Source organism: Phalacrocorax carbo, chromosome 5, assembly GCF_963921805.1.
Source record: "Phalacrocorax carbo chromosome 5, bPhaCar2.1, whole genome shotgun sequence".
Classification (NCBI taxonomy): domain Eukaryota; kingdom Metazoa; phylum Chordata; class Aves; order Suliformes; family Phalacrocoracidae; genus Phalacrocorax; species Phalacrocorax carbo.
Genome location: NC_087517.1, coordinates 18857467 through 18881910, shown reverse-complemented (window position 1 = coordinate 18881910; position 24444 = coordinate 18857467). Strand labels below are relative to the sequence as shown.

At 52.1% G+C, this 24444-nt stretch overlaps 2 protein-coding genes and 1 long non-coding RNA gene across 8 annotated transcripts in view; 1 reads left to right on the top strand and 2 right to left on the bottom strand.

Annotated features, from left to right (window-relative positions):
• SLC4A3 (solute carrier family 4 member 3) overlaps nt 1-19122 on the bottom strand; it is a 35406-nt gene extending 16284 nt beyond the window's left edge. For 3 of the 4 annotated variants that reach the window (XM_064451430.1, XM_064451434.1, XM_064451432.1), the window contains exons 1-8: nt 18974-19122; nt 13500-13640; nt 12127-12283; nt 8318-8649; nt 7708-7850; nt 6925-7136; nt 815-966; nt 3-183 (exon numbers count right to left, since the gene is read on the bottom strand). In XM_064451430.1, the coding sequence (XP_064307500.1) occupies nt 3-183; nt 815-966; nt 6925-7136; nt 7708-7850; nt 8318-8649; nt 12127-12283; nt 13500-13553 (1231 nt within the window). In that variant the 5' untranslated portion in view covers nt 13554-13640; nt 18974-19122. Of the gene's footprint in view, nt 1-2; nt 184-814; nt 967-6924; nt 7137-7707; nt 7851-8317; nt 8650-12126; nt 12284-13499; nt 13641-18828; nt 18886-18973 lie in introns of those variants that run through there. The other variant, XM_064451431.1, reaches the window with a different exon arrangement.
• A 70-nt stretch (nt 19123-19192) lies between these two features.
• The window catches only part of STK11IP (serine/threonine kinase 11 interacting protein), a 19615-nt gene continuing 14363 nt past the window's right edge, over nt 19193-24444 (top strand). For 2 of the 3 annotated variants that reach the window (XR_010372984.1, XM_064451436.1), the window contains exons 1-6: nt 19193-19368; nt 19457-19659; nt 21746-21820; nt 22132-22227; nt 23174-23281; nt 23488-23559. Coding sequence is in view for 2 of the 3 variants with exons in the window: in XM_064451436.1 (XP_064307506.1) it covers nt 19314-19368; nt 19457-19659; nt 21746-21820; nt 22132-22227; nt 23174-23281; nt 23488-23559 (609 nt within the window). In the remaining variant the exon portion in view is untranslated. The remainder of the gene's footprint in view (nt 19369-19456; nt 19660-21745; nt 21821-22131; nt 22228-23173; nt 23282-23487; nt 23560-24444) is intronic. The other variant, XM_064451435.1, reaches the window with a different exon arrangement.
• Nucleotides 20705-24444, bottom strand: part of LOC135313368 (uncharacterized) — a 24954-nt gene continuing 21214 nt past the window's right edge. The window contains exon 3 of the long non-coding RNA XR_010372985.1: nt 20705-24282. This is a non-coding gene — a long non-coding RNA (uncharacterized LOC135313368). The remainder of the gene's footprint in view (nt 24283-24444) is intronic.

Sequence of the window (24444 nt, the reverse complement as noted above, 5' to 3'; positions counted from 1 at the left end):
ACCGTGGGCAATCGTCTTCCTGAGCTCCAACAGGCTGCGGAAGGACAGTGAAGCCACGTGGGGTTTCCCCCACCTTGCTGTGTCCTCCTCCACATCCTCCTCAAACTTGATCCAGCGGGCCGTCTCCCTCCAGTGCATCTCCTGGTTCTTATCCACCACCAGCTCGTTCAGCTCCACAAACACCTAGTGCAAATTACAGTGAGGACATGAGACTCCCCCTGACACATACTGCTCTATCAACAATACATGGAAAACCTCAGGTTTGTTCTCAAGCTACCACTTGCTCTAAAACACTGCCTGAGAAAACCTGCCTTAGTTAACCAGAGGTTTGGTGAACAGAAGCAGCCAGAACAAGTATCACTGGCAGCATGGCAGGAGCTTCCATCAGCACATGGAGCAGCAGAGAGCTCCAAGTCAGATGGCGTGGGCAGAGGAGAGAGAATGATGCTGTGCTGCACCCCTCTTCCAAACTGGCAATTCTGCTCTCTGCCTGCTTCTTGATTTCCCCCCAAATTTCCAACACTTACGAGAGACAGTGACGTTACTGTGCTGCCACAACAGCACTACCACTTCTGTGACTTTTTAATGTCTTTCCTAAGGTCGAAGCTTTGTGATTTCAAAGAAATCTCTGCTTTTATTGGAAAAAAAGTGTATTTTCAGCCCTCATGATAATGGATAAGAGCTCAAAATGTCACCCCCAAGGTCATGCAAAGAATTAAGTCTACTGAAACCACATTTATGACTTTATAAAGTGCCTGTTTCTAGTCCTGATTTATTGCTCCTGAACAAGTGTGGGAGGACAGCACATGGATACCTCATGGGGCTTTCTATCCAGCTTCTTCTTCTTCTTCTTTTTCTTCACAGATGGAGTTGATGTTAATTTTTTGCTTGTTCTGGTGATCTGACTCCGAGATGGTTTTTTCATCAGATGCCTCCTCACACCAGGGTTATCTTCAAAACGGTGGCCTGAAGACATGGGAAAGGAAAAAGACCACCAGTGTGTCTAGTGGAAACACACTGTCTGGCAGGGAAACACAGCAAGCCCACCCTTGTCTCATTAGCTTAAGCTAGCAAACCCCTGGCAGCTGGAGCACTCACCATCATCCTCCAGGCCTTTGAAGATCCTTCTTGCCTCATCTGCCTACTTTCACCTCTTCCAGACATCTGACAGATAATTCCTTCAAGAAGGCTTCCTCCCAGGCTATGCATACACTGAAGCATCATTGCAAAAGCTTTTATTCTTGGTACCTGAGTAAGTGGGGCATGAACCATTCCCATACTTCCTCAATGAAAAGCAATCTGAAGCCTTGTCTGCACAGCTCTGCACCCAGACAGCACAGGCAGGGACCTGGCTGGGGCTCATTTCTCCCACTGGAGAAAGGCCTGGTGCTCAGTAAGCATAAAGGACACTGAAGGGGAAGGATATTTAGCTGCTGCTCTGGGAGACACATGGAAATATCAATGACTGTTTTATTTAATTGCGCAGTGAGACTGTAGGATAACAGTGCAGTTCGAGGCTGGCATGGAGGCTGGGCAGTTAACACCAGCTATCGCTGTATCTAGATGATCTGCAGTGCTGCTGTAATGCCCTCTGAAAGGTCTGTTACAGAGTTCGGCTGGCTGAATCAAAGCTTCCTGAAGCCTCCAGAGAGGCTGTTGAGGCTGCATTACAGACCCATCACCAAGTTTCCAGTGCTGTTGGCTAGCCAGCACCCACCAAAACCTGGCCACAACTGTGCCAGCCCCTTCCGCAATGCAGAGAAACAGCACTTGGGCAACAGCCTGCCATGGAGAGTAGGTTTTCTGGACACTACCCAGAGACAGCAAGTGTATCTTCCTCAGCACAGACAGCCAAGAGGATGGAGAAAGCCTCAGAGCCCCGCTCCAGGATGGGCAGGCTACCTCAGGTAGATCACGGAGTCAGGGGTTTTGCTCAGCTTCGGTCCATCAAGACTTGCTAGCCCTGCCTGTAAGGCAAAGCCAAGGTCTTCTCCCTGGGGGACCAAGGGCAGCTCTCCATTGGGTGGGATGAATGTTCAGTCTCCATGTACCTTTTTGCTCTTGGCTTCAACACCCACAGCTCTCAGGGCATGAGAAGTAGTGAAAAGCACTAGGCTTGATGGCCAAGGGGTCTCTTTGATGTTGCAGGAAAATATCTATGAATCTCTGGCATGGAAAGACACAGCCCAGCATCAGGCCAGGCATGCCATGGCCTTGCTTCTTGGAAATCTGGGTCGCTAAATTAAATATAAAATTAATCAATATTGAGCCTCAGGCCATTTTCCCCCATTGGCTGCCCTGCTGATGCATATCCTGCTGATGGCTGGACTCCTCCCTGTTCCACTTATTGCACTGCAATGTCGATAGGAGCCAAAAACTGCCCACTGCTAGGAAGGTTTCTGGGAGCCAGGCACGTGTGGGGCTTCCTCGGACTTTTGCATGGATTTCTCAATTCCTGTATGCATGGCAGGCGCTTCGTTGCACTTGGTGTGGATTCGTCCATAAAAAAACAGGTGACCAGGCAGATGATCTTGGGATCTGGCACCTTTGCTCCAACCCCTGCAGCTTCTGATTCTCCCATGGGCCCTGGGACTCATTCTCATCATGTCCCTAGAAGAAGAGGGCCAGAGGATGCTCTACCCAGGAAGACAGAGTATACACCCAGAACACGGCAAGTCTCCCCCACATGGCAATGACAACCTTCCACGCAGTGCTCTTCAGCAACAGCCCTAGAAAGCACACACAGGTGTTCACCCTCAGCCACCAAATGCCTGGAGGACAGATAAAATGAAAGGAGCCAGGTTTCCTGCCAGCATCTCCAGTGACTCCCACACTTGCTGACAGGGACAGGAGCCGGAGTGCTGCAGGCTCAGAGCAAGCCGGTGAAGGCACACCTCCAGAGCCCTACAGAAGAAAGGAGCAATCCACTTTGCTGCTCTCCCTTGGCAGCACTTGTGGCCACTGAGATGCCAGCTGTGCGAGACAACTCATAGGAGGAGAATGGGCTTAATTTTGGAAGAGGCCACTGGCTTTGGGAATCCCATGCAGAGCCCAGCTGAGGTGCTTCTGACTGCTCTACAGAGAGCCCTTCTGTGTCCCATTAGATCAGTGCTTCCCCCAAATGAAAGTCAAGCTGAAGAGAGCACCTATGTCTACGGTCCTTACCCAGGACAGGACCTCAGACTGAGACCAAAGGGTAATGTGCCCAGGGCATAGCTCTGCCCTCCTTGCTTGAAGCCAAACTCCCCAGGGTGAGATGAAGCAGCCAAGGACAGCTCTTGCTGTACCTCCTCTCCAGTGCTTCCCAGGAGTAGAGCACGAGACAGTGACAATGTCTGAGGACTGAGCATGATTCCTATGGTGGTTCCACTACAACGAACTGGTTTGTCATCCTCCCACACAGGATCTCCTACAGTCTCCTCCTGAAGATCTTGCCATGTTGGCTTCCAACTGTCAGATTTCTTGGGATGACCAAGTTCGTTTTCTGCCAGCTTAAATCTGAAGATGGCAAATATGACTTTGCACTGGTTAAAGCCTTCCCACAGAGTGACTGTGCTAGTTAGTCCAACCCAGCGGGTGACTGCCTTCGATTCATGTGTTAGCTCCCACTTCCCTCCTTTCATTGCCCTCTGTCCTCAGGCAAGAAGCCCAGAGACATCAAAGTAGATGTACCAGTACTAGAGAGCAACTTGCTAGCCCAGCATCACAGGGATGGTGCACACTTCCCAGGTACCACAATGATTAAGTTATAGCAAGAAAAAAAGAGATGGAAAGCCCATGTCTTGGAATATTTTAAATTAGACTAAACAAAATGCTTATCAACTTACAATAAGCCACAGTCCTCTGCTGGCTTCTGAAAAAAGCTACTCCCTTGCCCTGCACAGAACCCAAGTCTCTCATGGCTGATGCTGAGTTCAATGCGATAGGGAAATCTGGACCCCAGCTCACCCCTGCTGCCATCTAGGTGTCCTGATGCAGCACCCTCCATGCTCTGAACACTAAAAGGAGAGCAACAAGACCAGCTCAGGTCCAACAAGGACCCTACTCTGCTCAAAAGCTATTAATTTCCTCTGGATCTGGGTTGGCCCTGGAAGAGGTACTGCCATGGAGTAAATAGCTGAGCAAGTGGCACTGGCTGGATGTGAGCTGGCTCTGCACAGAACTGACTCCGGTGTCTCTGCCATCTCTGCCTCTGCCATATCTCTCTGCAGGATTAATCCACAGTGTGAATTCATTGTGCAGAAATAATTAAGAGTTGACTGTACAGTACATCCTATTTCAAGCACCTGCATTATTAGCTGTAGCAATCAATAAATGTGTTAACTGCTAGCAAGCAAAATTTCCCTACTTTATAAGTGACGCATATCACACCTTGCAGAAGTGATCTGCCCCTTCTACCTTCCCAAGAATAGCCATCCTTTCCCGGATGAACTTGGTGCAACTTCTCACACTTTTAATGTACAGTTTGCTCAGCTCAGGACAGCTGATGGAACCAATTTACTCCAGGTTTCTATTTTGAACTTTGCTGCTATTATACTGCCTATCAATTTACAGTAACAGGTAGCAGACCCAGCCAGAAGCAAATCCCCAGTTGCTGGTCCCTGCAGAAGCACATGGAGAGACATTTCTTCCCTGAAGCGTTGTAACGATGGACCAGCTGAGAAAACGAACATGATGCTAGGACTGGGAGGCAGGGGACATTGAGTGTTTTGCCTGAGATCACACAGAGAGGCTGTAGCAGAGCCAGAAACTGAACCAAGGTGTCCTCAGTCCCTGTTGCAAGCACGCTGCCTCACCACCCCTGCATGCAAAGCCAGTAAGTGGGCTAGTTCTGGGGCCACGGCACCCTCCTGTGTGCGCTCCTAAAATCCCTTGAAAAAATTAGACCACGATCTGGGTGAGGACATTTGGGCAGCTGTCACACAGCTATGGATATGAACAGTGTCACTCCCAGACTGCCATGAAAAGCCACCTTTTAACTGTGAGTTACCACCATCTGCTGAGGAAGTACCACTTGTGTAGGTGGGAGTGAGGCTCCGGTTTCTGTGCGGTCCCAAGGACAGCCCAGAGACCCAGCTCAAGAGATGAGCAGGTTTGGAAACAGATGTGGAGAACAGAAAGACGATCTTCTCTCTCTGGATTCCTATTCTCTCCTTCCTTGCTTTTCCCACTCTCGCTTCCTTCCTCTTTTCCCCCTTCCAGGCACCGCGGCCAGTCTGCCATTAGCTAGTTTCACAGCCACGCTCAAGCCTGCAGACACAGGGACTAGGTTATTTTTCCCTCTGGGCATTAGGCTATGGTGCAGAGCCGAGAACCTGATACCCAACGCTGCTGTCAGATCTGCAGCTCAGCTCAAATTCCAGCAAACAGAGCAGCAGCACACTGTCACCTTGTGTCACAGATGGAAGGGGAAATGTCTCTGTCCTTATACACACCTCGGAGCAGCTGCATTTTCTCTGGCCGTGGCATGGGCCACATCCTGATAAGCACAAACAGCAAGATGCAGCTGCCTCCAGAACTGCTCAAGCGAGACACACAGAGGGAAGCACCTCAGCACTACAACACAGATCTGTACAAAGACCTTGGACAGATACACAGACACCAGACAGCTCCTCCAGTGGCCCCAGGCACACAGAGGGGCAGACCATACCTCCTCTAAACCAGAAGACCAACCTGACACAGAGAGGGCAGACAGCAAACGCAGGGTGGGGGATACACACTTTAGCCAGGGGCGCTGATCTATGCAAGCATGGGGTCACTGCTCCAGTACTTACAGGTGGGCTCCCCGCCTGGGTAGCCCAGATGGTTTCTGATGGCCTCCCATAAATCATAGTCTTCAAAATTGAAGGCAAATTCATCAAAGTCTTCATAGCTGAGCGAGTTGCGAATGCAGGTGCTTATTGCTACCTCTGGGCTGCTGCCCGCCTCCGAATCCTTTGCTGTCTCCTCTCCCTCTTGAAGGGTTGTCATTTTGTCCTTGCGAAGGTCAGAGGTCATGTTCCATGAGCCACTCGCCTTCAGAGGGGTTGAGGTAGCCAGGCTGACGTGCAGAAAGCAAGCTGCCCTGGAGGGGCTTCAGCACAGCCCCAGGGCCAGCCCCAGTGCCTCGTTCCCCTCCTCACAGGGCATGAAGGTGCCGGCTGTAGCAGCCCCTAGGGACTGACGAGGTCCCGGGAAGGCTGGCTCCACCCAGGGATGCTTTTGTGGGGGGCTGCCCCACCAGCTCCTCGGGAGCAGGATCCTCACTCTGCCGTGGAGTCTTGTGTCGGCTGCCCAAGGACACAGCGCCGGTGGCCCGGGGACAGCCAAGCTGTGCGTGCAGCACTGCTTCTCTCCCTCACTCCCCTCTGGTGTCTCCCTCCCTCTCCAGCCTGCAGAGCAACCTATTGAATTCTCCATGTCCTCAGGCCCAGAGCGTGCATTTCCATGACGTCTCTTCTGTCTGCCCTCACGCAGTGCACAGGGGCAGTCCCCCTCCAAGGCACTCCGGAGGGGGCAGCTGCCTCTCTGCCAGGAGAGCAGAGAGGAGAGGCTCCTCACCTCAGGTTTTCTGCGATGCCAGAGCTGGTGTGTCGCACAGAGGGCTGATCACTGGGAAAGTGTGTCAGGAGAGGAGAGAGCTGGGTCTCAGGGAAACACAGGGAGCCCTGAACCAGAGAGGGCAGCGGGACAGGTGGAAGAGCAAGCATCTGTGGGGTGGGTGTGAGTAGAGGTGCTGGAAACATGGGGACCGGCACTGTGGACACTGCAAAGCTGACAGAGAAGAGCCAGGGCTGGAACAGCAGGGTCTGGGGGATAGGGAGGTGAGGACCACATCCTGCAGCAGGCTGAAGACCATGCCTGGAGCTGCTAGGGAAAAGGGCAAAGCAGGGAGAAGCACGGGACATGCACACTAGCAGCGTAGGCAGTGTTGCAAAGCCTCACTTTTCATGCCGTCCAAGTCAGCAGACGCCAGCATCTGGGCCTCGGCCTCATCCGTGGGGACGCGCTGGTACGCCGCGCTCTCCAGCGTGGTCATGCTGCCAATGCACATCCTCTCCTTCAAGTCATAGGTAACCCGTTGTCCGCTTGCCACCTGGCCCCAGGGCTTGCGCTTCTCCCACCCACGAGACAGGCGTTCCCGAGGCCCAGGGAGGCTGTAGGAACCAAAAAGATGGATGGCAGCAAATGAGATGAGTGAGGATGGGCACTAGTCCCTCTCAGGGGCTGAGGTCCCTTGGCCTAGCCCTGACCAACAAGTCCCTGAGAAGGAGTAGAGCCAGGAGTCACCTGGCCTAACACTTAAAGGTTGCCCCTTCTGCTCCTTTCCCCCACTGCAGAGTGGGATTAGCTTGGGGGCCCACCTCTGAGTCAATGGCCTCATGGCCATCTGTCTCAGCCGAGCCTCTTGGGGCTTCCCAGCCTGCAGGTCAGCACAGCAGTTCAAGTTAGCTGGGAGGGAGGGTTCTCCATGTGTGCAGCCCAGCCAGTGCTCCCAAACCGGCACCCTGGGGATCCCATGGACCCAAGGAGGTTACAGAGTCCCAGGGAGTGACTGTCCCACCAGGGACCAGCCGTGTTGCTCAGTCACTCCCTCTCCAGGCCCCATGTCCCCCCTGGCTCAGCAGGTGAGTTTAGGCTGGGCACAGCTAATACCCCCAGGGACAGCGTAAGTGCAGTGACACCAAACCAGGGAGAGTGGCAGGCAGCTCAGCACCACTCTCCTACCTGCTGAGGGAGGCAGGGCCCTTGTCCTGCAGCAGGTCGGTGAAGCATGGCACAGGGGACAGGATGCCACACTCCTCTTCCACGTGGAACTGCGCAGGGGCCAGAGCGCTGCTGGACTCCTCCTCATCGCTGCCGATGGTGAACTGCAGAGACAACAGTCCTGACAGCAAGAGCCTAGGCAGGCAGCCTTTGCCCCAGTCCCTGAGGTGCAGATCCTCCCCATGTCCTCACCTCCTAGAACAGGCCATACTGACTTCCCCTACTTGCCCCATATCTTCGGACTGGCCATACTGAGCCCCTCCATATCCTATACACCCTAAGAACAGCCACATTGATCTCCCCCCCTGGGCCCTACACTCCCAAAATGGTCATGCACACCCTCCACAGCATCCACCCCAAGCAATGACTTACCTATCACTGTCCTCCAGTACCCATCTCTGCTACGCAGAGACAAAACCACCCTTCCCACAATATTACACAGATACAACCTCTTCCCCCTGACCAGCACACTCCCATGACCATACACCCTGGCATTCCCCTGGTATCAACCCTCCCTCTACCTCCTCCCCAGCCTCCAAGCCCTGCCCAGGTAGGGATGCCCTAGCCTTGCCTTTGGTTTGCTTGGGGGCTCCAGCTTAGGGGACGTGTCCTTCCCACGAGCTTCGCCCTCAGACTCTGCAGAGATCTCTTTCTCCTGGGCCTCCTCTGCCTCAGATTCTCCCTCTTCCTCTTCTTCTTCCTCTTCTTCCTCCTCTTCTCCCCCCTCCTCGTCCTCCTCCTGGATGGTGGGGGTCACCTCTGAGGGGGGTACTGAGGTTTTCTTCTTTTTCCTCCTCCTTTTTTTCCTCCTGCTGGCACGGGGGGGCCTCTTTTGGAACTTGAGGGCAGAAGGGAGGTGAGTGGAAAGGGGATGATGGATGTGGTGTGAGGTTCGGCGGTGGACTGAGAGAGAAAAAGAGAGTCAGGGGCAGGAAGAGGCTGGGAGGAACCTGCCAGGCGCCCCTCCAGGAAACAGCATGGTCTGGAGATCAAGGGCCAGGAAGGGCAAGGAGAGCCACCAGCCCGCAGGGACATAGCAAAGCTCTTTCAGTGATGCGGCAGGCTGTGTCCAGCCTGGGGTGGCTGGGGAGGCTGCCCCCATGCAGTGCCAAATCACCCTAACACAGCTCCACTGCCCAGGGGAAGGCAGAACTCCTCTCCCAGTGCTGCCAAAAGCCATTCACATGGCTCTGCAGAGCTGTGGAGGCCTGCCAGAGGCACCATCCCCTTCCTAAACATGGGGAAACGTTTCTCACATTCTCAAACAAGCATGATTTGGGCCCTTTACAAACATTTCTTTCCTGCAGAGTGTTCTTTGAGTTAAACAGATGTGTCTTATTTATCCTTCAAGGCTTTGACAGCAAGGCCCTCCTGCATACCAACAGGAAACACAGACCAAGCCTTTTAGTGCAGATGCAACCTAAGTCCACATCCCAGGTGCCATGAGGGCTTGTGCCTACCAGCCTCTGAAATGGAGGTTCAATTAGGAGGCCGTCTTTTAAAAACCAGGGTAAAAAACAGGGCAGAAGGACTTTTCTTTAAACTAATCTACAAAGAGAAATTCATACAGGCTTGACCTGGGTGTCGTGGGAATTATAGAGTGAGAAGAAATTAATGGCATTTCTGAGCCTTCACTCAAAAACAACCATAATGCATCACGCAGAGAACAAGGTAAGCTCAGCATCTCCCGGCGAGAGAGAGGAAAGCCATTTCTGCCAGGTCTATCTGCAGGCACAAAGCCTCCCATAGACAGTCTGCAGGATGCACAGATCCTGGGGCTGCACCCGGAGCAGCTGAAATCACAGGGGCACCAGCCACTTCGCAAGGGGGCTTTGCTCAGCAGCTCTTCCTGAGGAATTGTTTCCAGTCTGTTTTGATTTGGTTCCTTCCCAGCTTTCCTGTGACATGGCAGCAAAATCTGTTTATAGTGAAAACTACCTTCAAAGGGCATTTTCAATGGAAGCTGTAACCTTCTCCCTGGGACAGCCAGGCAGGTTCATTGTTCTGCTGTCATGTTTCCTTTCCTTTGGTTTCTCAAGTCTTTTCTCCCTTGTTTCCCCCCTTGGGAACAGCAGGGATATTTCACACACCCCCCTGGTTTGGCAGGAGAGGCTAGTGGCAAGATTAGAGGAGACTGTGAATGGTCAGACATCTGCAAACTGGAAAGAGTTTGGGCTCTCTATAAACACTTTTTCCTCCCAAGTGTTCTCTAGTTTTTTGTCATAACTAGATGTACCCTATTTCACTCACAGGTTTTGGCAGAAGGGCTCTCCTGCCCCGCAGCTGCACTGTTACGGAACACTGCTCTGCATGCCATGGACAGGTCAGGCACAAATTTCTCATGTAAGAAGAAAGAAGGAAGGCCCCAACTGTACACTCATTGCTCCTTCTACAGCACAAAGCTGCTGGTGAGGACATAGCCCATCTTTCCCTTCTTCTTGTTCACATCAGCCCAAGACAGAAACGTTTACGTTTTAGATCAGAAGGACACCAAGGCCTTGGGTTGCAGGGAAGGGCAGTGATGGTAAGTGGCTGATATGGCACAGAAGAGGGGAGCACTGCTCTTCACCCCTGCTCTCAGGACTCCTTGTGTCAACTGATCACGTCTCCACAGAAGTAGCCTGGAGGCGGGAAAAACATACCTCTCCCAAACACAAAACGTTTCATGCCTCCCTCTTCTTCCTCCCTGTCCTGCTACAACTCCTGTGTGCCCAGCCCCTGCCATCCTTCCCTGCTCCTTTCCTTGCACCACCTGCCTGTATTGTAAGTTATTGCCAAACCAGTGTCCTAGAAGTTTGATTACACTTCTCAGTGAATTTGAGACAAGAGATATGAAAAAATAACTTGGATAGGGAGCCCAGAAGGAAGAGCCTACATATTAGGAATTTCTGGCTTTGAATAGGGCAGGAAACATTTCTAAACCCAGAGACCATTCACCTCCATGGGCTGGTATGTTATCTTTCCAAGCCTAATGACCTAACCAGATCTTCCAGCTTTATGGATACAAACTGCATAAAACTTCTCACAACCAGTGTTGACATAGCCCTAGATAAGAGGGATACATCAGTACCTCAGAGGAAAACAAGCTGGATTCTGACAAAGAAAGGAGGATTTTCCTATTAAGAAGAAAAACAATGCCCAAAACAGTACAAATTTCTAGTCAAATTTTCAAAGAAGCTTCTGCCATGCATGCTCAAGCAGATCATCCGTGTCCTCCAAGCCAACCCACACACCTGTGCACACAGGCAGAGCTTCTGAGCAGGTAAGTCCTACCAGCACAGAACAGGTATTCAACCCACAGCAAAGCTAGTAGCATCTTGCAGCCATGTGCACGAGTGACTGTGTGCTCAGGTGGAAAGCATTATTTGAATGGAGCCTCTGTAGAGAAATGACACAAGCAGAAAGGAGCAGCTGGGGTGCACTACAGTAATAGACTTTTACTGGAAAACTTTTACAACAGCCATTGGAAATGAGTGGCCAAGCAGAAAACAGCCTGGTGAGGTACTTGGAACATAACGTTCCTGAGGTTGTATCCCAGCAAATCTAAGCTGGAAGATAAGAAGTATCTGACTGTGGAGAACCAGAGAGTGGGAAACTCTCCCAACCATTGCTACTTGTGTACCACACAAGCAGGCTGCTGGCCAGGGGCCTCTTCTTCCTGCCTTTCACTGCTGTTACTACAAGCTAACACAACCCACCTACACCAGGGAATAGCTTATGGCCACTCTTGAGGGCACACTCTCATTTTACAGCCAAAGGGAGTTTGGGCAGACTGATTGCCTTCATCATGGAAGGGCAGTTAGAGGAATAAATATGTTGATCAGAGGACTTCAGGTGAGATAGCTACCACATTTTAAATTCACACCCCATTTTTATTTTGGAGTCCTTTCTTTGAGCACATAAGCCTGATGGTTTCGTGGTTGCTATTTAGAAATACACAGGCATGTCTGACTGGAGCCATCTGCTTTCAGACTGGGGAGGACAGCCTGGCTTCTGGCCATATTTGGATGTTTCTTTGCAGCCATATGGAAGAAAAATAGTTTCAAACTGGGAATTTCAATGTGGGGGAAGTGGCTGCAGAGGTCCCCGACACCGGGTGAGGAGGTGAGTGAACACCCTGGGCTGAGCTATGCTGCCATGTTGGCTGGGCAGTAGCTATGTCTGCGGGGATGGCGAAAACAGGGAACAGACTGGGAAGAGGCCGTGGGCACTGGTGCTAAACTGGGTGTACATAGCACTTTGGGAACACTCTGAAGGGAGGAAGTGAATAGCATGCTAACACGCTCTGCAGGGTTCCGGCACAAGGCTGCAGAGCGTGTGGGGCTGAGCAAGGGTTGTCACCAAGGGTGGAAGTGGGTACAATGGTTCAAACCTACATACATTCAAAATCTCTCTCACTGTAGCTGCGCCTTTGCTTCTCCAGATTGCTTGATGCTGATTTGCTTATCAGGTCCCCAAATCTCTCGATTGACAAAGTCTTATCCAAGTCCTCATCGTCCTCGGCACCAGGAGAGGCTTTCTCTGCGTGATCTCTGCCCTGCACAGAAATCGCCAGACAAGAATCAAACACTGCAGACCCCTACAGCCCTCTGGATCCTCCTGCCCTGAAAATGGTGCTGGGCTTGCTGAGGAGCAGCAAGCTCCACATGACAGGGCTGGGGCATAGTTTCTCACTTAGAGTCACAACTCTACTCAAAACCAAGAACCAGGACAGACCAGCAAGCCTCCAAGCCGCACTCTGTGGAGAAACCTTAGTGGTCCTCCACACCTCCCCTGAGTAGCAGGTATCAAGTGACAATGCCAGTGCCAGTCTTTCCTACCAGTGGAGATGCAGAGCTTCTGTTTAGCTGGAATTTCTCTCTCCTCACAGCTAACTGCTGTCCTCTGGCCTTTGCCCAGTCTGCCATTCCTCCCTTTCTTAGACCTCCTCTGTATTTCCCCCTGGGAAACAGCATCCCTGCCCTGATGAGCTGCCCTTGTGTCTGTGACCACCCTGTGCCTTCCCACCTCCCCTCCGTACTCCTAGGGGAGCCCACTCCCCTTGGCGTGCCTTCTTCAGGCTTTTCTGCCTGTTTTCCTCCTGTTTCAGGCTGTGGGCGCTTCTCTGCTTTTTGCTAGTGGAGACGCTCCGAGAAGAGCATCACCAGGTGACTCCTGTCCTTTCTGCCTCCTGAGCAGCTGCAGCTGGTAAAATTTTCCGTCAATATAGCTGAAATGCCAGTGCGGAGCTGTTGTGGACTCCCGTGTTTCCATGGAAACAGGAGGAGGCTCGACTGTGACAAATCTGCCTGTGCTGGCTGGAAAGAGGAAGCAAGGCAGCTTTAGCTGAGTTGTACCTCTCCCAGCATCCCCCAGCTGTTCCCAGCTGTGCCCCGGGGAGCAGCTTTGTATCTGTGGGTGAGACTGCTTTTCCTCTCACCAAGCACAGGTGTCCCCCTAAATAGGGAGAGTCTAACTGTAAGCTGCCCAGCTCGTCCTGCGGCTTGCCTACCCCACCCAACAGAACGTGAAGGCACAGAGACCCCACAGAGCAACCTCTGGCCGTTTCTGGATCACAGTCTTCTGTCTGTGCGGAGAGTGGATGTGGGCTCCTGGCAGCCTTGGGGCACCCTTCATGCAGACCTGTCCCCAGGGAACAGAGGCTGTGTCTCCTACTGCAGCAGGCTGCCAGGACGCAGGTCCCGCACTCAGCCTGGAAGAAGCGTGGTCCCCGGGGAAGAAACAGCCCCGCTGCTGCTGGATTTCCACCTCACCTGCTGCAGGTCGATGAAGACATCTCCTATGGGAGGGGACTCTCCAGCTGCCATTTTGGTTCAGGACCTAAGGGCCTGGGCAAAATATCAACCCTTCTCTTTCACCGGCAGGCACCCAGCAAACCTGGAGAGTGGCATAACCTGTGGAGAGAGGGCAGGACAAGGGAATGTCGTGGGAGACTGCTGGCCACTGCCCTCAACCCCCCTGGCTCCTAACCCAGAGAGGTTACCTCGCTGGCCCTCAGGGAACATCCCTGGCATCACTAGGACAGGGCTGTGCCCCGGCAAGCTGCAGCAAGGGGGCGAGAATGGCCCAGCCCACGCTGCTTTGTGCGCTGTCTCCAACAGTTCAAAGGCAGGTGGGACCCTGTCCTCCTCAAACGACCTGCTGCTCGGAGGGTGCAGGCGCTGACCGAGACAGCGGCTACATGTAGCTCCTGCACAGGCTGTGCGAGAGAAGGAAAGGCCTCCTGCTCAGTCACCTCTCCACCAGGACATCTGTGCAAAGCTGAGACGTGACTGACTGCCAGGGAAGGATAAAGTTGGAGAGGTTGGGTGCTGGGAGGGCATGCCAGGAACAGGCAGTGGAGAGGTCCTGTGCCACCTAGGTTTGATTGAACAGATCCCAAAGCAGCCAGGAGGAACCTCAGAGAGATCTGTGCAGGCCAGAGAGATGGCACAAGGACAAACAGTTCAGCATTCAAACACCAAACACAAAACACATGTTACAAGGAAAGAGGCCAAACTTCAGACTGCAGATCTGCACCGGCGTGGCTGAGGGACGCAGAAGACCCTGCAGGCAACCCGAGGGAGTGCTCTGCTCCATATGCAACTGCAAGTGAAGGCAATGAGGTGCCACGGTTCACAAGGAGTGGGATGGAGACTAACACAGAAACAGCTGTAGTCGTATCATCTACAGCAACAGTGCAGACTGAGCTCAGCATGGGCTGCACCCCAGGAAGAGTTGGAAATGGCACAGAGACTGGTACTGGGAAGATACCAAACTCCAAAAGCTCATCTGAACTCATATGGAGAAGGAGAGAAGATATAACCACATACACAGTGCTTTGGGCACAGGGATAAGCAAAGTGTTCTCATCTCAGCACAAGAAAAGGGACATTTGTTAAAACCACAAGGGTAGAATACAAATGAATTCAAAACTGGCAAAAGAAAACATTTTTTTCAGTGATGTCATCGAGGAGGAAAAAACTGCAAAGCTGGAGGACAGCTTGGCCACCTCTCTGAGTAACAAGTGCCATATTTATGACAAAGAAAATTAAGAGGAGTTAACCCCGTCTTTCAGAACAAGCTATTCTCTAGCTATGAAAGCTTTGGAAGGAGTATTATAGGTTATACCCTTGCAATCTGCTGCAGGGTTTCTTGCTATCTCAATTGAAGTATCTAGCATGGGTCCTGTTCAAGACAGGCCACTAAAACACCAAAACAGATGGTCTAAAGGTGACACCAGTAAGGCCACTTCAGCACCCCTATCTTTGAAGATGTCCACAAGCTGCTACTACTGTCTCTGCTTACTCTGCCTACCTGAAGGCACATTTAACTTATTTGAACCAAAAACCCTGGGGCCATCTGTAAGGCCAGTTTTTGAGAAGCTAGTCTGACCACTGATGAAGCATGGTCCCTTGGGTCCACCCTCCTTATTATCAGGAACAAGGCAACGCTTAATGGAAGAAACCCCTCAAACACACCTCACTGAACTCTTCAGTAATTGAATCCCTCGATGAGACCTGAACAGCTCAAAAGAAATATGCTGCCAAGACAGACATCTAAAAAGCAAATGCAGAGTCCAGGCCATAAGGAACAGGGCAGAAAAGAATGAAAATACCCAATCCACTCTGCAGATCTTAGGCTGTAATATTCAACTTCACATACTGTTTTCCAAGAAAGATAGAGCAAAGGCTTCTGAGAGAGAAAGAAAAAAGGAGAAAGGTCTGGAAATCATCTGTAAGCAAAGGCTGAGCTGCTTTTTAGTAGGAGATGTGATAGAGAAAAGGGTAATGCATGGCTTTTATTTCCTTTTGCATTTAACTCAAGAACAGGTTATCGTTCCATGAAAGCAAACAGCAGCACATTTGAAACTGAAGGCAGGGAATGCTTTATTCCAGTGGGAAAAGCTGGCGGGTGAACCTAGCTCTGCAGTCCTGCAGGGCCACGGTTAAAGCAAGGATTGGCTATTTGCAAGGAACAGAACATCCACAGCTACAGGCTGCCTGCAAAAACATGTTTCAAGCACTACTTCAGGGAGTAACATTATGACAGGGCTTTGGACAACAGCTCCTGTAGTGGTAGAATCCCTAAAAACTATCAAAATTGTAAAGGTAATATATAAAAAAAATGCTAATGCTCAGCTCCACCTCTGTGCCACTAATGTGCCTTGTGGGGCTTCCAGAGGAAACTGCAAACTATCAGCAATGTTGTGAAACAATGCGCTTTGTTTCAGGTCAAGCTCAGGTTTGTCTGGAGTTAGGCAGAGGCTTGCAGGGGAATTAGTTCTCCTGGTGGGAGGAAACCCACAGCCAGGAGAACTGTGGGATGCAACGAACTCTGCTGGCTCCAGCTCTGCAAGATGTTACACCGAGTTTAAAACTACAGCCTGACTGCCTAAATAAAGCCAAAAGGGAGGAAAAATCTAGCACTTAATCTTTCTTTACCCGCCAAAGCAGCCTATTCTGAAATATGCTGAAAATATGTCACTCTAAGGACACTGCTGAACGGCTAAAGGCAAGACAGTTGTATTAGTGGTAAAGTAAGAGAGCCCTTGGGACCTGCTTTGAAATTTCAGAGGGACTGCGAGGTGCTCACTGGATTTCTGTCAATCCCCTGCCCATCGCCCTGCGTAAGTAGGATGCAATGCGTAGGCGCCTGGAGCTGGCAGGGCTATCTGAGCCGGCGGGGCTTGGGGCACGGCTGCCGGAGGGGCCCGCCGCTTTGGGGCCGAGAGAGGGGCGAGGATGGGAGGCGTGTTCTCCAATCCTAACCCTACCGGCTCTCCTGCCTTCTCGAGAAGGGAGAGCCCATGGCCTGGGAGCACTGGTGCTCCCTTTCAGTGCATTAATTGATGGCTGGCCACTAGAGGCCACTTGCCCCTTACTCTGCGCAACCTGGTGCAACCTCTTGGAGAAAGGCTGGATGGACACCTTACTCAGATCTGGCCTGGCATTTCTATCACCCGCAACAGACAGAGTTCAGAGAAGAGCAACAAAAAATTGCCAGTAGGCCAGAGGGATTGATTTATAAAGAAAGGTTAGGAGCTAAATTTGTCTAGCACAATATGGGATGACTAAGATGGGGAGGGGACAAGCCAGCAGTCTGGAAAGATCTCAAGGGTGTAAAACACGACTAAAGATTTTTTTTTTCAGGTGGCCCTGCACAAAGGGACTTAGAAATGGGTTAAAATTTAAAAGAGAAACTTAAAATGAATATCGGGGAGAATTCTACTAATAAGCATCATGCTGAAGTGCCCAGCCTGCTGGCATCACTGCCTGGGCTGCCATAAGGAAAACACAAGAAAAAAGGAGAAAGAAAAAAAAAAAAAGAAAACAGTAAAGAAAACTGAGTGAATTACACCTTCATCCTACTGTATCTCCTGGTTGTTGGGAGTACGTGATTCAGCATTCCCACTAGAAGTAATTTTCAGTAATAGAAGCGTCATGCCAGCAGGCCAGATTCAAAGGGAGGCCAGAAAAATCCACAGCCTGCCGACCTGTGCGTGCTCACACCTCCCTGCTCTCTCCGCAAGTGCATCAGTAAACAGAACTGGCTCACCTAAATCACCACCACACCTTGTACTGACCTTCTAGGTTAAACGAACACTGAAGGAAAGCAAGCAGGCATCCCCCTGCGACATTGGCAGCTACAGCATCTCCCACATGTTGCTAACAGGGACTCCAGCAGGGTTTCCCCTGCCCCCCCAAGGCTGCTTCCCAGTGCCAGTGAAGGAACTTTCCTGTTTTGCTGAGAAAAACACATCTGGCATGTCTTCGAGGGGCAGAGGCAAGCTGTTCATGCCGCCCCTTTGCAATAAAGATATACCAGGAGGGCTACAGCAGGCTGCCCCAGCTCTGGGGGCAAGGAGAGAGCCATCAGGCCCCGCATCCATCTCCTCAACTCTTCCCTAATCCCCTGGCCACTGGGCTGAGAACAATTTAGCCATAGAGCATCTAGACAAGAACTTGATATTAAGACAGGGATAAAGCCACAGGGGCAAAGCTGGTTTGGGGATAGAGGAGGAGCAGAGGCTCTGGCTGACAGATACAGATGGGAAGAGCTCAAAAAGGAGAAGGATTAGAGGCCAGGAAGATTTTCCTGGGAAGACATACTGATGAGCCTGTCCATGGAGCAAAGGAGCAGGAGGGGTGCTGCTGCATACACCGAAGCATTCAGATGCTGCTGTGACAGTCACAGCCTCAAAGCCAAATGAAGTGGGAGTGGGCTGTGCAGCCCCTACTTCTCCCCTGCCACAGCAGAGAAACAGGGGGGACACACACCAGAATGAAAAGGCAACACAGAGACAGTAAACACACAGTTTTCAGGCATGAAGGGTTTGACCTGTGGATCTCTCTACCACATGGCTATATTGAAACTAATGATAAAGAAGTATTTTATAAGGTTTAATTATTTAAATTAATGCTCTACCCTGCTGAACAAGCCTGGATAAACCACCGTAGTCATTCACTTCTGAAGCACCTGCTCCATTCCCTGACTTTCCCTTCACAGGCCCTTCACAGAGGTACCGTATGGGACGGAGCTCAGACGGCTGACAGACACGTACACAAACACACGGGAACAAAACCCACCCGGGAACACAGCACCAGCGCCAGACAGTGACAATGAGACACCCCTCCACTAGACTTACAGACAGCTCTGACAGACACATGTACAGCCGGCGGGGTAGGGGATGCACTGCACCATGCACTGTGCCGTGCCATGCCGTGCAACCCGTACGGTGCGGTGCGTGGAACCGCACCACGCTGTGCAGCGCCCAGCACCGGGCACTGCGCTGCGTGCTGTGCCATGCACCGTGCCCCACGCCATGCACCGCCCTGCACCATGCCATGCCTCGCACCACGCACGGTGCAGCACCCCGCAGCGCGCCGCGACCCGCACCGTGCCCTGCTGCACCGGAGCGCCCTGTGCACGCCGCACCCTGCACACGGGGCCGGGTGAGGGCGGCCAGGCGGGGCTGCCCGGGCTCTGCGGAGTAGAGGCGCCCGCCACGCGTGCCCGCGGGGTCCGTGGGCTGCTGCTGCAGCCAGGGCAGCGGAGGGGCAGCAGCAGGACCCACCGCTCCTCGCTCAGCCCCGGCCCGTACCTCGCACCGCCGGAGAAGGAGAGCCCCCGCTGCCGCGCCCCGTCCCCGCCACCGCGCTCCGCCCGACACGTGCCGCGCCGCACCGGCGGCGGGCGGCGCTGCGGCCCCGGCCTCCCGCCGCCCCTCCCGGGCCGCCCCTGCTTACCGGTGGGGCGGCGGCGCGTGGCGCTTCCCCGGCGGAGCGGGGCGGGGACGGCGGGAGCGGCGCGGGCCGTGGGCCGCGGGCCCGCCGGGCGGGCGGGCGGGTGGCAGGGAGGGAGGGGGACGCTGGGGCGGGCTCCATGGCAACCGGATGTAAGCGGCGGCGCTCTAGCCGTGGCGGCCGCCTCGCTGGTGCGGCGGAAGGGTGAGTCTCTGTGGTAACGCGGAAGTGCGAGGGGCCGGCGGCGGCGGAGCGGAGCGGGCCGGGCCGGTACGGGTCGTGCAGTGCCGGGCCGGGCCGCGCTCACCTCGGCCTCCGCTGCCTCGGCCTCTCCTCCCCGCAGATGGCGGCGGCGGAGACGCTGGTGCGCGGCCTGGCGCGGCTGCTGCAGGACGCGGGTGAGTGGCGTGCCGGGCTGGGGATGAAGGCCCCTGTGTGGGAGCAGCGCTCATGGCCCGGCCGGCCCTTGCCCTTCGTTCCCCGCAGGGGACCTCGTCCTGGACGGCTCCAGCACGCTGACGCTGCTTACCCCGACCCTGCAGCACCTCACGCAGGTCTTTGAGCAACACCTGGGCTTCCGCAACCAGCATCGGGGCTTCGTGGCCCTGCCCTCGCACCCCGCCGAGACCGCCACCATTCTCCAGGTGCAGTTCCTCTTCGACGTCCTGCAGAAGACTCACTCCCTGAAGGTCCGTACTCACCGTGGCCGGGGATGTGAGGGGCCAGGGGTACCTACCACAAGGCCAGCCCTTGGAGGTGGTGGGCACAGTTGCCTGCTTTGGAGCAGCCTCCTTTGGTGCCCACTGACCCCGTGTTATGTGCATGCTGTAGAGGTTGGAACGCTCTTGCAGGGTTGTCACGTGGAGTTGTAGTTCAGTGTGATAGTGTGTAGCTACTTCATCTAGGATCTGCCATGCAACTCAGTGGAAAGTTTTTTCAGAGTTAAAAACAGGGGCAGCAAGGGTTAGTTATGTTCTGACCTTGGTAAGGTGTTGACATTGTTGGGAGAATGATTATTTCCTGAAATGCTCGGGCAGTTCAGCCAGTATCTGGCAGCTGAGCACAGCTGAGTGCTCCCTGAGTGATGATTGACCTGCACGAGGCAGCAGAGCTGGGGTGTTTGAGCAGAGCAGTTAGGCGTTGTATACACCCGCTACTCTGAGGCCTTCCACTTCTTATTTCTGAGTTTTACACGCTCCTGCCTGGGCAGCGGTTCCAGTGATATGTTTCACAGCATGGGGCGTTGCTAGTAATGTGTCCTTGTTAATTTTAAGAAGGCTGTAATAAAAATAAAAGTACAGAACTAGGAATTTTTCAGAGGGCTTTTTGAAAGGTGGTATGGGTTATGAGACTGCACATGATTATACTTGGCACTGGGAGTACTGGTAGCAGAGGTGAAATGGAGCTGAAAGGGGAAGGGGAATTAGCAGCTGTTCTTCGGTTCCACAGTGGTGCCCAGGAGGTGTTGTGGCTCAGCACTACGGCCTGCAATGTCTTTAAAAGTGTATGAGGCAGAGGGGAGACATCTGAATGTTGTTGGGAGGGTTTTGTAGCAGTGTGCTGAGCATGGAGGTTGGAGTGGGGTCCAGAGCCCGTGTAGGAATGCAGATCCCCTGGCAGGAGTAGGCAGGGAGGAACGCTGCAGTCAGGAGGATGCTGTGGTGAGTGCTTGTGGTAACCAAAAAATGGGCTCTTCCTGTAACAAGCCTGTAAAGAAGGGGAAACGACCCACTGTGGTGTGATAACTGATTTGCTTGGAGAAACTAATAATTTATATCAGCCTGATCAAATTCTTAAGGCAGTGGAGGGAGAGGAGACAGTCAGGACACAGAGCAAGGATGGCATCTGAAAAACTTTGCTAAGACTGATCATCAGCTTCCCAGTGCAAGCTTTCCCTACAAATGGTCCTGTTCAACATGCCGCATTAGTGCTGGCAGGCAGCGGGCAGTGATTCATCACCACCAGGGCTGTAACTGTGGAAGCGGTAGTGGTGATGAGGCCTCGGGATGTCTGTTCTGCACCTGATGAGTCACTTCGGCGTGAATGTGGATGTAGCTGGCAGAGATGGTCTCTCCAGTTGTACTCTGGTCTCCGCAGTGGAAGCACCAACTACATTACTCCCTTCGAAATACTGTTTATGCACCGTCTGTAGAAAGCATAAGCAGCTGTATTTAATAAGCTGCTTTGTGGTACATGAACACAGCCTAACTACCCCATGGTGAAAGAGCGTGTGGCTGCACTACAGAACGCAGAGAGGAGGTTTGCAGGTACCTCAGTCTAATGCAGTGTCTTGGAGACCAACTCTGTTTTCCATTGTGTCTGCTTGTGATTTGCCTTATTTGGCCTGTTCTGGTAAAATGCACATGCACACCTCCCACCAGGGTGCTAGTTCAGCTCGGTTGCTCAATAAACATAGCTCCAGCAGTTAGATTTGTCTTTTTAGTAGATTTGTTAGTGGTGGCTGATGAAGAATCCAGCTGTCAGACCTCCTTGTGGTTCTGAAAGTGGTGAAGCCACATGGGCAGGGGAGAAGAAAAGCAGCTCTATGGTCTGGCAGACTGTGGTCTTGTGCTACCTAATGTGCTTTTCTCTTTGACCTCTGTTGAACTCTGGGGCCAGGAGACTGTGCTGATACCAGCGTCGGGGGAGATCTTGTTAGTGAACACCTCAGCTGGAGTGGGGGGCCTGTTCAAGGTGCTGCAGTCGGTACATGGGGCGGGTGGTGTTGCAGCACAAATCAAGCTTGACATGAGGCTTCTTTTCTGATTTCTCTAGCTCGTTCATGTTCCAAACTGTGTTTTGCAATCTGCTGTGAAGATCTTCCCTTTCAAGTCCCTCCGGCATCTGGAAGTAAGTACAGGAGGCAGAGCTGGCTCTGAGTCTTGCTGTTTGGCTTTTCTTGACTTAGTTGTGTGGTTGCAGAATGCCTCTACTCCTAAAAACTGGGTAGGCTTTTGCGGCTTCCTTAGAAGGCTAAGTATAAACTCCTGCAACACTTGCTTGGGGTGAAGCTTGGCTATGAGCAAAAGCTGGAGTGTTGAGGAGGGAGGCTCCGGCATGGAAATGGGAGGTCCCTTGCAGAGGCAGGCCTGGGCTGGCAGCTGCTCTTACACTGTAATATTTTGATGTATATTGTCCTTACTTTCTCCTCACTGCTGCAGTTAAGGTCTGTCCCTCCACACTGCCTCAGGGGACTGCGATTTGTTTATTCTCAGCTGGAATCTCTAACCTGTTGCAAATGTATCAGTACACTGGAGGTAAGTGTGTCTACACAGCTTGTGCAGAAAATCGCAGGAGAAAGGCTGTCTTGACCCTATAGCCCTTCACACAGGGAAGGTGAAGGACACAATGATAACCGTCTTATCAATCTATGTTGTATATGGCTCTTTCTCCCTTCCTCATTCTGTGGTCCTACTCCTGACTCAAACAGTGTTGAAGTATTCCCTGGTTGGATACATGTGTGCTCTGTAGTCTCCTTTTTAGCTGCTTGAGAATTTCTGGCTCTGGCCAATATTCGTATCAGCTAGGTCTGACTGTTCTGTGTGGCTGGCTGTTTCCATGTTCAAAGGCCTGCAGCTGATCAAGGTTTATTTCATTGTACCTCAGCAGGCTTAAATTAGAGCTCATTGTCAGAGGGAGTGTTGTTCCCCAGTGTCTTATGTGCACTGGTGCCCAGCAGGTTTCTGAGACATGAAGGCAAACTCCAGCCGCAGAGAACTGAGTAGCGTGGGCTGTCCTAACCACAGGGCACTGGGCTTCTCTCTGTGGCACAGAAGCAGCTGCCTGCTGGGGAACGGGGGCTGCTGGTAGGGAGTGCTTTGAGAGCTTCTTTTGTTTGCCAGAGCACAAGTTGTTTGGCCAGGGTGTGTGTATCTTCTGCTTTGATGGAGGTCTGAAAAAGGTTTTGTTAGCATGAATCTTTGTGCTTAGTGTTGAGAGCCTACAACTGTAACGTTAGGTTAACTATTGCTACCTGAGTGTAGGAGGCAAAAGTGTGTCTCCTTCTTTCTAAACATCTAGCTGTGGAATTCCCACCACCTCTAAACACATTAGTGACATAAAAGTCATTGCCACCCTAGGCAAGGCAGGGTCTGTAAAGCACAATATGCCAGCCTTGTTCTAGACTAGCTGTTCTCCTGCATTCATCTGCTGTTACTGTAACAGCTAGTACTCACAAAGATATGGGTCCTCACTTTCTCCTAGGAAATAATTTCAGCATGTGGTGGAGATCTGAGCTGTGCTCTCCCTTGGTTGGAATTGCAGACTGTGAACTTCAGCTATAACTCGATCACTGCCTTGGATGACTCACTGGTGAGTGGGGCATCCTTCCCACATGACTGAGGGGAAGAGAGGAGGTGATCACAGTCAAAAACTGGGCACTCCTTTATGATGCTGCTAGGTCTGGATGGGAGGGAGCGGGCAGTATTAATTTTGCTGTCCTCTCCTGGCAGGACAGGGTGTCTGTGCTGCAATGGAGACATTTGTAGGATCTGATCTAGTATCTTTTTGTCCTCCAGCAATTACTGAATGTTCTGAGAGTCTTGAATTTGAGTCATAACAAGATCCAGGATTGTGAGCACTATTTAACAGTGAGTATCTTGGGCTGAGCATCAGAGTTTCCTCATATGGAGAGGTCATTGCTAAAGTGCTGTAATCATTGATCGTGTGCCTGCTCAGTGAAGTATAACAACAAAAGAAATTGGAGACGTGGCCCAGCAGGCGTGTGATTTAGAGCTAGTGCTTGCAGCCTTGAAAACTTTGTCCTGTATGTGCAGCCCCTCTGCCACTGAGGCAGAGAAGGCAGCGTTCCTCATCCGCTCTAAGGCAGGAAAGTTAGCTGTATGTATCACTTGGCACTCCAGTGTGGCTGAATGATAAATACAGCAATACATACAGCATATGCTATACATGCAGTGTGCACTCCATTGTGGCCAAGGCTTGGCTGTAATCTGGGCAGCGGGTGAGAATTATATAGCCAGGCATGGGGCTGTAGAGGCTTGCTGTTTGGTTTGTTCAGACTGCCAGTAGCATTTCCTTCTCACTCTCAGAAACCCCCTGCCAGTTACTTTAGAAAGGTGGTCGTCTTATCACAGTGGCATGTATGTCTCTGGGGAATGGCAATGAAATCCATGCTCTTCTGGGCTAGATCTGCTTCTTTTAAGAGAAGCTGTGAAGCAGCTTTGCATGGAGTTGGTGGGGCTCACAACGTATCATTCACCATCATCTTTGCAAAGGTAAGAAAGGACTTCTTTTGGTAGTTCAGTCCTTTTGCTGAGGCAGGGCATCCAGTCCTGTCCTGTGCTCCATGGAAGCTGATGAGAAAGGAGAAAGCTGCTCCTAGCAAATTTTGTAAAGCAGTTAGGTCATGCAGAGCACGCCTAGACAAACTGTTCCCAGTGTGAACATTGAAGTCTTGCTGCAGAAATAGTGTTTAGACTAACTCACTTTTTGGTTGACCTTGGTGGGGTGGAAAA